Genomic DNA, 14851 nt, shown 5'->3' with positions numbered 1-14851 from the left:
CTTTTAACGGCCAGAGAATTTCCATTATCTCCACCAACTGTCATGGCTTCGAAATTCCAAACGTACAAAGCATTATAGTTGCTCTGTGATTGGATGTAAAAAAATAAGCACAAATATATTTTTTAGTTCCGTCATGCGAGACTGAGTGGGTTGATTAAATTTTTCCTGGAAAAACACAGACACATTTTCCTGTCCACGCTAAACATGGTTGGTGAATGGTGTTGATGACGTAATTTCCACAATTGCCCCCTCAACTTCTATAGGCCGCTCTACTCCTCGTCCCGCCTCTCTCCTCCTCATTAGCATTTAAGGAGGCAGTGGTGGCCTAGCAGTTAAGGAAGGTTGACGGTTCGAATCAATGCTACAGACATCCTGGGGAAATCTCATGGTGTCACTGGATCAAAGTATCTGGAATTCTGTACCAAGGCTACATTTCGGAATGAGACTTCAGCTACAATATTAGGGGACAACTAAGATCGATATAAAAGCAAAAAAAGTTCATGATCTTTAACAATGAGTTAAATCTGCCACTGAAGACGGCTTGAGCTGTGCCACAAAGTGTCAATAATCCCACAAGCAATTATTCTTTCAGTGTTCCAGTTGTCACCTTGTATGAAATGAGCATAAATGTCACCTCAGTGTCGTCTGCTGGTACCTGTTGATTTAGAGGGTGTAGGTAGCACTGCAGCTGAGGCGATGCATGACATGCTTGCGTTTCTCTGTTAGTGTGACAATGCCACATTTTTGCACCGGATGAACTCATTGCACTGTGTCTTTGGGTCCAGTCACACAAACACACTTATATACACCCCCTTTCTCCCAAACCCTCAACCCCCCGAACAATCTGTGCAATTACACTGCTAACCAGCCCTTACAAGCCAGTAGTAGTTTCCATTCGGAGCTGGCAGTGTCTCAGTCTGGAAGTGTGGTCTACACACCACAGTAGACAGAGGAGCTGAGAAAGAGGAGGAGGTAGGAGGAGGGCGACTTGGTGACTTTGTAAAATGCCCTTAATCTTCTCTCAAATTTCGCTTCATAAACTCACACATCTATATCATAGTCAATATTATGACACCCCCCACCCATATTAATGTTTTTAACAGTATGTGTTAATGTGTTTACTCATTACTGAAATGCATTTTAATGCCACAGTTTTTTCCATATGTAGTGTCTATCGGGGGACTGTCCCTTTTTGCCATTCATTCTTAATTTTAGTTTTATTCTAGTTTTTGCATCAAGTTGTCATTTTAGTTATTATTAGTCTTAGTCATGTCCATACATATTGTAGTTTAGTCAAGTTTCAGTCTGGTTTTAGGCAACAAAAACTGATGACATTTTAGTGTAATTTTAGTCAATGAAAATTGTGTTTGAATCTATTTATTTCTCTATTTAACCAGGTCAGAGTAGTACAAGCACCTAGTAGAACAGACAAAAGCAACACTTTATTTTAGTCAAACCAATTTCATAATTAAAACAAGGTTATTTTATATTATATTATTCAGGGTCGGCCCTAACAAATTTGGAGCTCTAGTCAAGAGGCGCCCTTGCATCGCAGTAAATTCCACTGCTGGTATTCTACTTTCTACTTGACTTATTTAAATAAACCAATTGAATATACATCCTAAGATGCTTCAAATCTTCATTCATCTTGGTTGAATGTAGCCTTGGCCAGGAGGGGTTGATGTCATCAGTTGGTATCCATTGCTCAATGGGTGTTTTGACCCCTCCTGATGGTGGGTCACTGCCCATCTTCCCCTCCTGGCTTGGAGATGGAGCAGCTGGGCTTCTTTTGGATGTGTGTATGTATGTATGGATGTGTGTGTTGTTTTAAAAGTCCAGCGCTCAGCTACAGGCTGTGTTAGAGAGCAGGGTAAGGAGTACGTAATGGAAAAATCACTCCGCAAGATTAACATGAAACACAGGAAATGCTCTCAATTGGCCCTGATTGCTCCCCCTCCCTCTCTTTCATAACCCCCACATAGTCAAGTGCCAAAGACCACTGTTAACGTCCTGACAATAGTTCTGTACATCATTTATAACAAAGAGTCTGACCTGGCATGACACTGCATCACATGCTTTTCCTTCCATGCCATTATTGGCGGGTAATTGGCCTCGGGTGCTAAAGTACAATTTGTTCTCCATCTCACCGCTGCAGTTTTCCGAACTACAGCACTTTCATTTGTGCTGCTGCTGGCCATATGTGGGACCAGCGGCACAGTCCACTCTCTGGCTACGAGAACCGGCTTGTTTTTTTTTTTGTTCTGCTCTTTCCTTTTTTTTCTTTTCACAGGTTAGGTGAAGTGGCAACTCGGAATTGGCCCTGCTGTGTGTTTGTGCGTGTGTGTGTCCGTATCTGAGGCACCAGCTCTAGAAAATGGTTGGATGGTAGAAAAATCAGTATCTGATTGATTTAATGTGTCTTATCAGCTTTGGTTTGTTAGTTGCTGGTTAATTATTGTGTACTCTTGTGTACAAAGATGGGATCAGGATGAGCTCAATACCTCTGTTAAAACACAAGATTTTACAATAATAATTCTTATCCTGAAAAGCGATCAAATATTTTAGGGGAATTACTGCAAAACTCATACAAAAATCACACAATTACCTGGTTGTACACCCTTAAACTAGTATTTGTTGAAACACCTTTTAATTTAATTTTCAGCATACACTTCATAATAATGGATGGACTCTGTAACTAATCATGCAACGAGTCTTGTTGAATAGGAACCGCAAGAAACTGGAACTGGATTTTAACATTGTTCACTTCTGTTTTTTAGTAAAAAAAATAACAGACATTGACCATTTGTATGGTACATTTGGTGTTCATCGTTTTCCTATTTAGACTGCTTTGCTAATTAAACATTGATAATCACATTTATTTGAGGATGTAGTAGTAACTATTCCGTCAGTCCGTCCACAGTTTTGTGAAACAGAGAAGACGCTTGTGCCAGTGATTTAAGGGGGAAGAACGAAAAGCAAAAAGGAAGCATGTATTCACACAGATTTCTACGCCAGGAGATACTGAGCCATGGAGAGTAACTTCACTCTGTATCAACAAATAAGATGAAGTGGAGATATTAGGACAAACGAGGGCCAGAGTGACATGACCTTGAGGAGGAGGAGCATGATGAGATGGGCGGGAGAGAAGTGATGAATATGTAGAGATGGAAACTGCTCTTGGAACATGGGGCTATGGGTCACAGCTACCCTCTCCAAAACACCACTTTCTCAACGTTCTATTTATAACCTTTTTGCTATACTGTATTTCCGACCTTGGTCTATTCCTCCATTTTTTGAGATGCTAAACAGACAACAACATGAATCGGCAGGAAACCTTCGTAATGGTGCCGGCCATGGGTCGTCCGCCTTAACAGGCAGATTGCTCAGGTGCCCCGGTGAAGAAGAACACTTGCATAATGTTGCTCCGCCTGCCCCGCTCACTTTTCATCTGTCAAGTGATTGTTGACATTTTTGCAGCAATCAACCATCAAACCGAGCTGGGTTCAGACCTCCTGTTCTTATCTTTCATCCAAGGCGGCTTATCTCTTCTGTTTTCTTGTCATCTTACCTTCTTTTCTCCACGGGGCCCTACTAACCCCTCCCACCCTGCATTCTCCCGATAAGGGAGATGAAAGATGTTGAGAGAGACAGCGCTAATTTTACAGAGAACCTGTATGTCTGCTCAGTGTGTGTGTGTGTGTGTCTGCGTAAACCCACACATAAACAGTATGTGACAGTATTTATCGCATATGTTGCATATTTGTTTATAGGGCAAGGTTGAGTATCCCAATTTGGGCAACACTAAAAAGTAATGGTTGGTCTGGAGCTTTTATCAACATAAATGCTGACTGGCCTTTAGCTCACCTTTTTGTCCTGGATGTCTCCTGCACTAGAGTAACTCAAGTTTTAGTACTTGCCTTCCCTGTTGATGTCATGGACAGTGGTGGAGGAAGTACTGAAGCTTAGTACTTAAGTAAAAGTACAAGTAACCTGCAAAATATGTACTCAAGTTAAAGTAGAAGTGCTACATCAACAATCTTACTTAAGTAAAAGTCATAAGTACTTACTTTTAAATTTACTCACACATTGGTTTGTCTCAACCTCTGGGGTTTGCCATTTTGTAAAAGCATAGTACATATACTGACTTATGCCTGTACTGATGTCATTGCTCGTAAAAATTACAAGCAATTCTACAGTATATGTGTATTGGAAAGTTTGGTGTGCTTATTGTGCGTGCACTCTGCAATACTGTGTGTACCTTAGAATTATGTGGATGACAAGTTATCTACTAGGTATTACCAACTAATGTACCATTAAGATAAACCAATCAGGACATGATATATCTTTAAATCATTTATGTACTTGCAAAACTAGTCAACACTTCTGTTAAGAGCAGTAAAAGGGAAACACAACAGTAACCAAACACCAGTGTTAACAAAGTAACTAGCACAATCAAGTAAATTATTAGGCCTATTTATTGAGTTAAGGTTTATGTATATAAACCTTATAATTACGAGAGATTGCATTTAAGTGAATACAAAACCAAATTGGAGGGGGTCCTGAAATATGTGAGAAACCCAGGAAATACAGGAGTGTTGGTCTATTGTGATCACATCTCTAGTCAGAGATGACAACTGATTGTGAAACAGGCGGAAAGCACCACTTCCAGCCAAGCTGGACCAGTGTTGTGCATGAACGCATTCAATGAACGGCGTTCATTGAATGCGTTCCTATTTTTCGTGAATGCTGCACAACACTGAGCTGGACATTATGCTAGCAAAGACATTAAGCTATCTTCTCTGAGCTAATAAACCAGTTTTATCCTACCACCGTGAAGCTACACTGGTGTGATTTTTATACTATTTCTGTATGTCAGCATACATTTCGCTAGATAATAGTATCTTAACATGTCATAACATACCCAAAAGCATAGCATACCATAGCATAGCTTACCTCTATATGTTTTTTCAAAGGGGAGTTTTTAAATGCCAACAATTCTTTATGTTGAGGCAGGCATGGGATGCAAAGAAATCGCAAGGACTCATTCTTTGCTCCTTTGTACTCAAATACATTTCTTAAATGGCCAAGGATTTCTTTGTGATTCAGAGCTCAGTAGATGCAGCTCTGGGTCCATGTTGAATGTCTCGTCTACCAGCTCGTGCTGCGAACTGACGCGCGCTCGGCCATCATTGGAGCTAATAAAGCCTGACTGGTAGGAAATGGGAAACAACGCCAGAACGCAATAGGCAACTATTTTTTCATGCAAGATTTTGAGGAAATTGTGTTCATAAAATTTAACGAGTAACGGCATAAATTGTAGAAATGTAGTGGAATAGAAAGTACAGATAATTGCCGCAAAATGTAGTGGAGTAAAATAAAAAGTATGCATTATTATTTTTACTTAAGTAAAGTACAGATACGTAAAAATTTACTTAAGTACAGTAACGAAGTACAAATACTTTGTTGCATTCCACCACTGGTTATGGAATAATACCATGAATGCAGCATGAAAACAAGAAAATACAATATTCATGTTGAATACCTTTACTGAACGTATTTTAGTTGAGAACAAAATGGTTAACGGATGAAAATAATTAAAACCCACTGAGGATGGAGTTGTAAGGGCTCTCCACCTTCCACCAAAGCAGGTAAAGTAGAGTCACTTAGATTGATATACCTGAGGTTTCATTGATTCAGTGCTCTCTTAATATGAAGCATTAAGAAGAACTGAACAGAACCAAGTGATGTTCATTGACCTTAAGGAAATCAGCATACTGTCAGAAATCCCAGCATGTAGCAATTTTTTTTATGTAAATCCATTCATTTGACACATTTGTGAATGATCCCCAGAGATTAAAATGATTAAAATGAGTTTTTTTTGTCAGAGATCTGAAGCTGGACAACATTCTCCTGGATGCTGAGGGCCACTGTAAGCTGGCTGATTTTGGGATGTGCAAAGAGGGCATTCTAAACGGGGTCACCACCACCACCTTCTGTGGGACCCCAGACTACATTGCCCCTGAGGTAAATTTCTGCCGGTGAACAATATCATCTTGTCCAGGTGCTGATGATGTCTTACATTATGCAAGGAAACATCATGTCCATGTCATCAGTTGGGGCTAGAAAGTCATACAGTTCTGCCAATACAGTCATCTGCCAATAAGATTTGGTTCTACTGGCCCTGGGCACAGAACATTTTTTTAGAAACATTGTAGGGATGTAAATAAGAGACATAGCAAAAATGTAATTACAAATTTTCCAGAAACTAATATAAAATATTACATTTGTCTTCATTTTGTTTATTTGTAATACTAAAACATGAGTGGAGTGACAGTGTGAGCAGCACATAACTCCTCCCACTGTGACTGTAATCAATGACAGCAAGTTGGGTCAAAAGTGAGGAAAGTAGGTGTTAGCAGCCTAGTGGGTAACATACTCGCCTATGAAGCAGATGACACAGGTTCAAACCCCACCTACTACCATAGTGTCCTTTGACACTCAAGGATGACTGTCCCTGTCCCTGTAACCACTGATTCTAAGTCGCTCTGGACAAGGGCACAAATATAAGGAAAGCATAAAATGTGCAGATACATTTGCACGTAATCCAGCATGTGATCTCTCACTGAGGTGCCACTGAGCAAAGAACTGTCCCCACACACTGCTCCCCGGGCGCCTGTCATGGCTGCCCACTGCTCACTCAGGGTGATGGGTTAAATGCAGAGGACAAATAAGATAAGATAAACCTTTATTAGTCCCACAAGTGGGAAATTGCACTTGTCACGGCAGAAAGTGGACAGAAGCAGAATTTCACTGTGTGAACCGTGTGCTATGCTGCTGTGTATCACAAGTGACAATCACTTCACTTTCACTTCACTTCACTCACCCTAAACACACAGATCCTGCAGGAGCTGGAATACGGCCCGTCGGTGGACTGGTGGGCTCTGGGGGTCCTCATGTACGAGATGATGGCAGGCCAGCCGCCATTTGAGGCAGACAATGAAGATGACCTGTTTGAGTCCATCCTACACGATGACGTCCTGTACCCAGTTTGGCTCAGCAAGGAGGCTGTCAGCATTCTCAAAGCGGTCAGACTTCTCTCCTTTTCTATCTGGGAGTGTGTTCAGTCATCAGGTTAGAGGGGGCTTGGCAGGAATTCCCATGAAGTTCACAGTGGCACTTAGGCCACATGGCAAGAAGCGTCTGGGAGAAATTACACTTCTTGTGGGAAAAGAACAGATTGTTTGTGTTCTCTGCCGCTTCTCTCCCTGAGACTCTCCTCTCTATCTCATTTTTTTGGGGGCTTGAGTAATCTCAGGATAGCTGATTCCGGGAGGACGTCCTGCCGTCCACTGGGTCGCTCTCAGTTCCACAAGGCACAGTCCATCTCCCTGTCCTTATGTGTGTGTGACTGTGTTCGTGTATGCCATTTTTTCCATCACATGTGCAGCGTTTACTTTGGATGTCCCTGGCCTGTTTGCAAAGCCTTGTGGGAAAATGTGGTGTGTTTGTTTTGGACAGGACAGTGTCACACTGTGGTCCATCTTGCTGGCAGTTTGGTCACGTGACCACCCCAGTCCCTTAGTGGTCACTTCGGGTCAATTTTCTATTAGATCTGATCTTTCAACATGACACACACGCACACACACTCTCAGGCATTTAAAAAATGACCCTCAGCTGATGGAAGCATATGAAATCTACTTACTGCCATTAATTCGTCATTAATTAGCTGATTCTAGCACATGAACATGGTGTAATGCAAAATGTGTTATTTTCTTTTGCTAATGTGATTTTTCTGTCTCTTCTACACACTGTAGTTCATGACGAAGAGCCCCAGTAAGCGACTGGGTTGTGTGATGTCCCAAGGTCTAGAGGAAGCCATTAAGGTCCATCCGTTCTTTAAGGAGATTGACTGGGTCCTGCTTGAGCAGAGGAAAATCAAGCCACCTTTCAAGCCTCGCATTGTGAGTCCCACACATGTTGCAAAACAGAATCTTATTCAGTTATGAGATTCAGTAATCACTGAATCGTCTGGTGGTGTGGCGGTTAACGCCGTGTCTTCACACCTCCAAGGTTGTGAGTTTAAATTCTGGATCAGACCTTGTGTGGACAGAGTTTGCATGTTCTCCCAATGTTGGTGTAGGTTTCTTCAGGGTTAGCTTTTCAAAAGCATGCACACTATGTAAATTGACGACTCTGAGTTGTCAGGCCAGTGACCCGAAATGGTCTCCAGCAGTCGTGAACTTCAGCAGGACTAAGTGGTTATAGACTCCCATGGTATATCCTTAACTCCTTCTCACCAGTAATTGGCTAATTTTCTCTTTAAATAACTATTTAATTAGAATCTGAACATTTTAGATTTGATTTCTGACACATGCACAATATTAGATCACACTTGGTCTAAATCGAACGTGATTTTCCAGGCAAAAGGTTTGACACGTCAACTGCTTGAAGATGGGGTAGATTGAGGCGAGTTCAGGTTGGGGCTCAGCTGAGGCTTCGAATCCAACATTAAATTCGTCAGACTACATTTTGCTTAACTGACACCAATGATAAATTAATTCAGTAAATCGACATCTTGTGGATGATAAACAAGGTGGGTGGTAGTAGCCTAGTGGGCAAATACACTCACCTATGAACCAGGTTCAAACCCCACTTACTACCTTTGTGTCCCTGAGCAAGACACTTTACCCTGAGTGTCTCCAGTGTCTCCAACTACTGATTGTAAGTTGCTCTGGATAAGGGCGTCTGATAAATGCTGTAAATGTAAATCTGCCAGACACTCAGTTACATTGATCTAAGTGTGGGTCTTTCTAAGAACAAATTTATGGTTTTTTTTAAACAAAAGCTTACTAAATACAATGTGCAGATATTTTTAACAGTTGAAACTGCTAAAATGTGTTGCATGCGTATTTCCAACAAAACTGATGCAATATAGTTCAAACTATAAAATAGTTTGTTGATGTGCAACAACCTGTTTATTTGTTACATGTGTACATGTTAGCATGGTTTTTGGCCTTAAGAACTTTTACAGCTATCTAATGGTGTCTGGACTTTGCATGCTTTCCCCGTGTTGGCGACCGTTTCCTCTGGGTACTCCGGTACTCCATAAGGGAGAAACTGCAGGTGTATGCTTGTATTTTTGTATGTTTGCCTTTTGTAGCCTTGTGACCTTTTCTTTTGAGTAGCAACCTGAAGTCTATATTGCCCTAAGAGTGTATTTATCAATGATCACATGTGGACAAGTGATCATATGCGAGGTAATATATGTGTGTTTCTATTGTAAGCGTATGTTTAGGCACGCATGGTGATGTTGACATTGTCAGCAGTTGCCGTATAAGCTTTCACTGGGCTGCACAGGGCTGATAATCTCCAGATTTATTATGTTACGTGGAAAACACTAAGAGGAAAATACTGATTCACTGCATGGGTTTAATACCTTTAACCTAGAAAATTATGTCCTTTTCTCAATTTACAAATAAGAATGTCATTAAGATATTTAATTTACATTTACTTTTAATTTACATTTAAATTACATTTGGGGCAGTGGCAGCCTAGTGGAAGCGACCTTGTAATCAGAAGGTTGCTGGTTCGAATCCCAATCAGCCAAGGTGCCACTGAGGTGGCACTGAGCAAAGCACTGTCCCCACACACTGCTCCCCAGGCTCCTGTCATGGCTGCCCACTGCTCACCAAGGGTAATGGGTTAAAAGCAGAGGACACATGTTGTTGTGTGCACACATAGAATAGAATATATAGAATATATATTATTTGTTTGCTAACAACTAGATAATAAACTGATATGATGCTCAATAAGTCTTTTAATTGATAGTTTGGGTTGTCTTTATTTTTCATTTTATATTTCAGACAAACATGTAATAAGTCTGTGATCATAAGGAACATTTTCTTTTAGCTTGTGAGGTGTGGCATAAAAGCATCCATGATTGGCTCGCTGACCTCAGACTTGCTCTTACCCTCCCCCACAGAAAACCAAGAGGGACGTAAATAACTTTGACCAGGACTTCACACGCGAGGACCCAGTTCTGACGCCCGTGGATGACACCATCATCAAACAGATCAACCAGGATGAGTTCAAGGGCTTCTCCTATTTCGGAGAGGAGATGCAGTCCTGAGCCCCGGCGCTGACCGCTGTCCACCAGCTCTTCCTCCTGCGTCCTCCTCACCAAGCTACCCATAAACAGACTACTGCTACATGCTCACAGATGCAAATGGACTCTACACACATACACACACATACAATGCCAAATCACTCCACACACACTCATATGACACAGGTCATTACATGAGTCTCTGTGTGTTTGTCTGCTCTTTTGGTTAGTGGTCTGTCACTCAAACTGCTTTGAGAGGCAGGACAAAGAGGTAGCTTGACTTCTCGATTGGTGGGTGTGTTCAACCTGAGCCAATCAGGAGCATTTACCATTCCAAACAAGCTGTTGTGTAGCTGAGTGTAGGTTCTTCTCAGGGCAGTGATCAAAGCCCATAGTGTTCACACATGGATTATGTCATGTTGCGCTGCCTCTTGCACTCACTCTCATTCTCAAACCCTTTGCTCCCATTCCTAAAATCCTTAGAGACTCAGGCTATGGTATTTATGGAGCAACGGAATGTAAGACTACAAAAAAGAAAGAGTGGTCTGAGTGCATGTGGATAGTTGCTACTGATCAAAAACCATGCATGAAATCAGCAATGGCGCTCCTGAGGTCTGCACATTGGCGGTCAGTGGGCTGTTTATAACAGTATTGAAGAAAGGTTTTCTATTTTTTTTCTGTAGGCCCCAGGAAATGGAACGCCTGTAATGATGAGAATAGGGCACATGTTATGCATATGGATAGGAATCTGTATTGTACATTGTGGCTATTTTAATCAGGAATTAGACTAGCAGTATAAATACAGTAAGTACACTCTAAAGGGTACATCTCATAATTCCTTATAAATATTTCTGTACAGAAACAGTGTGTGCTTAATGTATCAATGCAGAACCATATATAATGTGTTATGGATGCATCTTTGGTGTGTTATGGATGTAGGATTCGGTGGCAAGTGTAATCTAGATCTGCTCTTTCTGGCATTCTCGAAAGCCATCGTATCTCCCATGCAAAAACCAAAATTGACCTAACCAATGATTGTAAAGTGAAGCTAGCCAGTGGGTTGGCCTAAGGGTGATGGAGCAATGCAGTAAAGAGCCAACGGGATGACGCCATGTGTGGATTATGAATCAATGTACAGAACATGAATGGCCTTTTTGTGTGCTACTAGCAAATTGTTACCATTTGTAGATAGACTCATATTGTAGACTGTGTTGTACCTAGAGTTCCGCATAATCCAAATGAATGTGTGTTGGTGTGTGTGTGGGTGGATGTGTGTTGTAGTTGTTTAAGTGCCCTCTAGGTTTCATTTTTTTGTTCCAGTGTTTTGACTATTTTCGTTGTTTTTTTCAATGTTACTGGAGTTGACCTGTTCTTTAGGGTGAGATCTCGCTGCAGCGGGTGTGTTGGGGCAGCACCTGATAGCATTGCTGCGTTTTTTCCCCAATATGTACAGACCACACCTTAAACCTGTACATAAACCTAAAAGCAGAGTTATTCTTCACTGCATGTTCATGCATATGATAATTGTGTATTCCTAGAATATGAAAAAAGAGAGTTACAACATCCATGTGCAATATTCTGTGTATGCGTGTCCTTTTTTGTTTTGTCGTTTGTTCTTCTGCTATGGTTTTGGATTTTCTTTGTCTTAATGCAGTTTCATGTTTGCTTGTCTAATTAGTGTTTTTGTTGCCATGTCAGTGTGTTTTCACTCCTCCAAGACTACATCAATTATACACTTTCATTGTGTAGTAATACATTCTGTTACACCGCCGAGTCTGCTAATTCAGATATAAATTTAGCCACAGCTGTTTTGTTCCTCTGACTAAATTTGCACATGTGTACAGTTTTTGTGTTGCACTGCCATAACACACACCAGCCTGTCACACACACACACACACACACATAAATGTGACTAGAAAGGGTTGCAGTCAGATAAATACATGAGGACCACAGTAACGCTATATACCTTCCAGTCATCATCCTGTATGTCTTCCTCTTTTGGAATTCTCCCTCTCAGCCTCCTCTTCATTTTGGATCCCATGTGATGTGTTCTGTTCTTTTCTGGTCCTGAGGTGTGCTTCTTAGGTCAATGCTCAGTGTGTCGTGTGGGCTTGTAAAAATGCGTGGTTCTTTTATCTCATCCGGCCCAAGCTCCACCAGGCTTATGTGCGTTCTCTGCTCTCTCTGCTCTCTCTCTCCATGCCAAATACTTGTTTTTCGCAACCCTCACCTCATCTACACTCTTTCTTTCTTAAGGAAACACTCAGCATAGGAACATTTGGTCGAATAAAATGTTACCAAAATATGAATCTCAAAAGTACCTCTTAAATTAAAGTCCAGTTGTGTTATGATATGTACATATGGTAGTATAGTACATAAGGCTTATACTCGGTATGTATTATATTACTGTATGTGGCATATTGTCCAATATTTTTGAATATTTTTTCCTTTCTTTTTTAATTGTGAAGCTATATATGTAAAGTTTGTCACTTGATTTTTTTTATGTCTGCCATTTATTGTTATGTCATTGTAAGCGTTTTACTGTGTGCCAAATGTACTGTATTAAAAGGATGTGAATGTGTATTGTTTGTTTTGGAAACCTATTAAATACAATGATGTCAAAAATGGTTTCATTATGCTTGATATTTTTATTAAAATTGGTCAACTGGTTGCACTGCAAGCAGACGTCTCAATGTCTTTGTTGCTGGTTCTGTCACGTGTGAAATTTAGCTACAACTAATTATATAAGATAGAAAAAATTGTTTGGACAGATGTGTTTTAATATGTTTTAAGCTATAATTAATGTTTTAATTTGTTTACACAAATACACAAAACAGAACTACAACAAGTCATTTATTGGGAAAAGTACAAATATACTGTGCACAGGTTTTAGGCAGTAGTAAATCTAAGGGTTTTCAGTAGCTCTGAAATAGTTCAGTAAGTGATAAGGACCTAAAAAAATGATTAAAAAGTGAAAGTTGCAGCAATTTGATCAAAATGGTTGATATCTGGATGTGCTTACTTGAAGTTTGTCTCTCCCTACACTGTAAACTAATTAATGATCTACAAGCTAAAGTCTACAGATGGAGAACAGTATTGTCTTACTCTGGAGAACAGCTTCTTTCTCTACACACATCATGTCATTGTTTCAAGAAAATAGAACATTCTGCAAGAAAGTTTAGGTGAATCAATATTTGATAACATTTTGTTAAGAAAATTGCTTGCAGTGGTTTTGCGTTCACTGGAATGTATTGGCGCCTGAAGACCTTTGCACAGTACTGCACATATATGGATGATTGGAAAGCTGTTGTGAAAACTGTCCAGACCTCATATTTAATCACAGTAATCTGGTTCCAACATGGTTCCAATAACCTGAAGAATGTTCTGAACATGGTTTAAATTACATTGAGAACCAATACATTGGTTCTCATGTTAATTAATCTTCTTTTTTTAAGGCCACCCTTTTTGGAGGTATGCATTACTGTGCATAACTGTGGTAGTTGAGTGAATGTGCACTGCTTTAGTTTTGAATATATGTACAGTACAGTACAAACAAACGTTTGGACACACCTTCTCATTAAATGTGTTTTCTTCATTTTCATGACCATTTACATTGGTAGATGCTCACTTAAGGCATCAAAACTATGAATGAACACATGTGGAAGTTATGTACTTAACAAAAAGTGGAGATCTGGCCTCCACAGTCACTGGACCTGAACCCAATGGAGATGGTTTGGGGTGAGCTGGACCGCAGAGTGAAGGCAAAGAGGCCAACAAGTGCTAAACACCTCTGGGAACTCCTTCAAAACTGTTGGAAAACCAATTCAGGTGAATTGGTTTTCCAAGTACATAACTCCACATGTGTTCATTCATAGTTTTGATGCCTTCAGTGAGAATCTACCAATGTAAATGGTCATGAAAATAAAGAAAACACATTTAATGAGAAGGTGTGTCCAAACTTTTGGCCTGTACTGTATATAGTTACTGAATTGCATAAACATTGGTGGAGACAGCAGTGAGAAAGCTTTATTGGAGCTTGTGATAGTGGTTACTACTAGTAAGCAGTAATTTAAAAAGTTGTTTTTTAGTACATTTATTCATGGTAAGCAAGCTTTGTGTTTGGCATCCTTGAGGTGAATCATCTGTCCATGACCAAATGGAAGCAGAAGACTTCAAAAGCTTTTCCTCTGTACTGTGCCTAAACACATGTGTAATGGGTGAACTGAATGCCATTTTGATGACATTCATCACACTTACAGACCCCTGGGGCATCTGGGAATATTCTGAGCTGTTTTAAAAAATACATAATGAGCAGGTGTTTCCAGGTAAAAGAGACATAAATAGGATTCTTAACCATGTCTAAAGGCATCATCTTAGGACTGTTGCTTTTCTCAACAAATATGCTTCCATATTGTAGAATTATTGATAGTTTTTTTTTTCATTATTGTGCAATCATTTTAATGTGTCTTTTGAACCTAATGCTCTGAATGTTTGCTTGTCTTCTTTTCATGATGGATGTGCAACAATTTTGGTAAACTTCTTTAAGGACAAAGCAATTGTTTTAGGCCCTGAGGGCGTAAAACAGAGAACTGAATACCAAAGTAACATAGGTGTGACTTCCAAAAGTCATGCAAAGACAGCATTTTGAGGAATATTTTATAGCATTACTTTTAGATTGCGTAAGCATCTGCAAAAACCAATAGAACCATGTCCATGTCTTTCATCACAAAATTTGGAAAACCATTT

General features: G+C 40.2%; 1 protein-coding gene across 1 annotated transcript in view; it reads left to right on the top strand.

Annotated features, from left to right (window-relative positions):
• Positions 1-12732, top strand: part of prkceb (protein kinase C, epsilon b) — a 69318-nt gene extending 56586 nt beyond the window's left edge. The window contains exons 12-15 of the mRNA XM_028988152.1: positions 5886-6024; positions 6897-7085; positions 7815-7961; positions 9983-12732. Coding sequence (XP_028843985.1) covers positions 5886-6024; positions 6897-7085; positions 7815-7961; positions 9983-10129 — 622 coding nt within the window. The 3' untranslated portion in view covers positions 10130-12732. The remainder of the gene's footprint in view (positions 1-5885; positions 6025-6896; positions 7086-7814; positions 7962-9982) is intronic.
• The last annotated feature ends 2119 nt before the right edge of the window (positions 12733-14851 follow it).

Source organism: Denticeps clupeoides, chromosome 8, assembly GCF_900700375.1.
Source record: "Denticeps clupeoides chromosome 8, fDenClu1.1, whole genome shotgun sequence".
Lineage (NCBI taxonomy): Eukaryota > Metazoa > Chordata > Actinopteri > Clupeiformes > Denticipitidae > Denticeps > Denticeps clupeoides.
The sequence above is the reverse complement of the archived record's forward strand: the minus strand, read 5'-3'. Positions and strand labels throughout refer to the sequence as shown.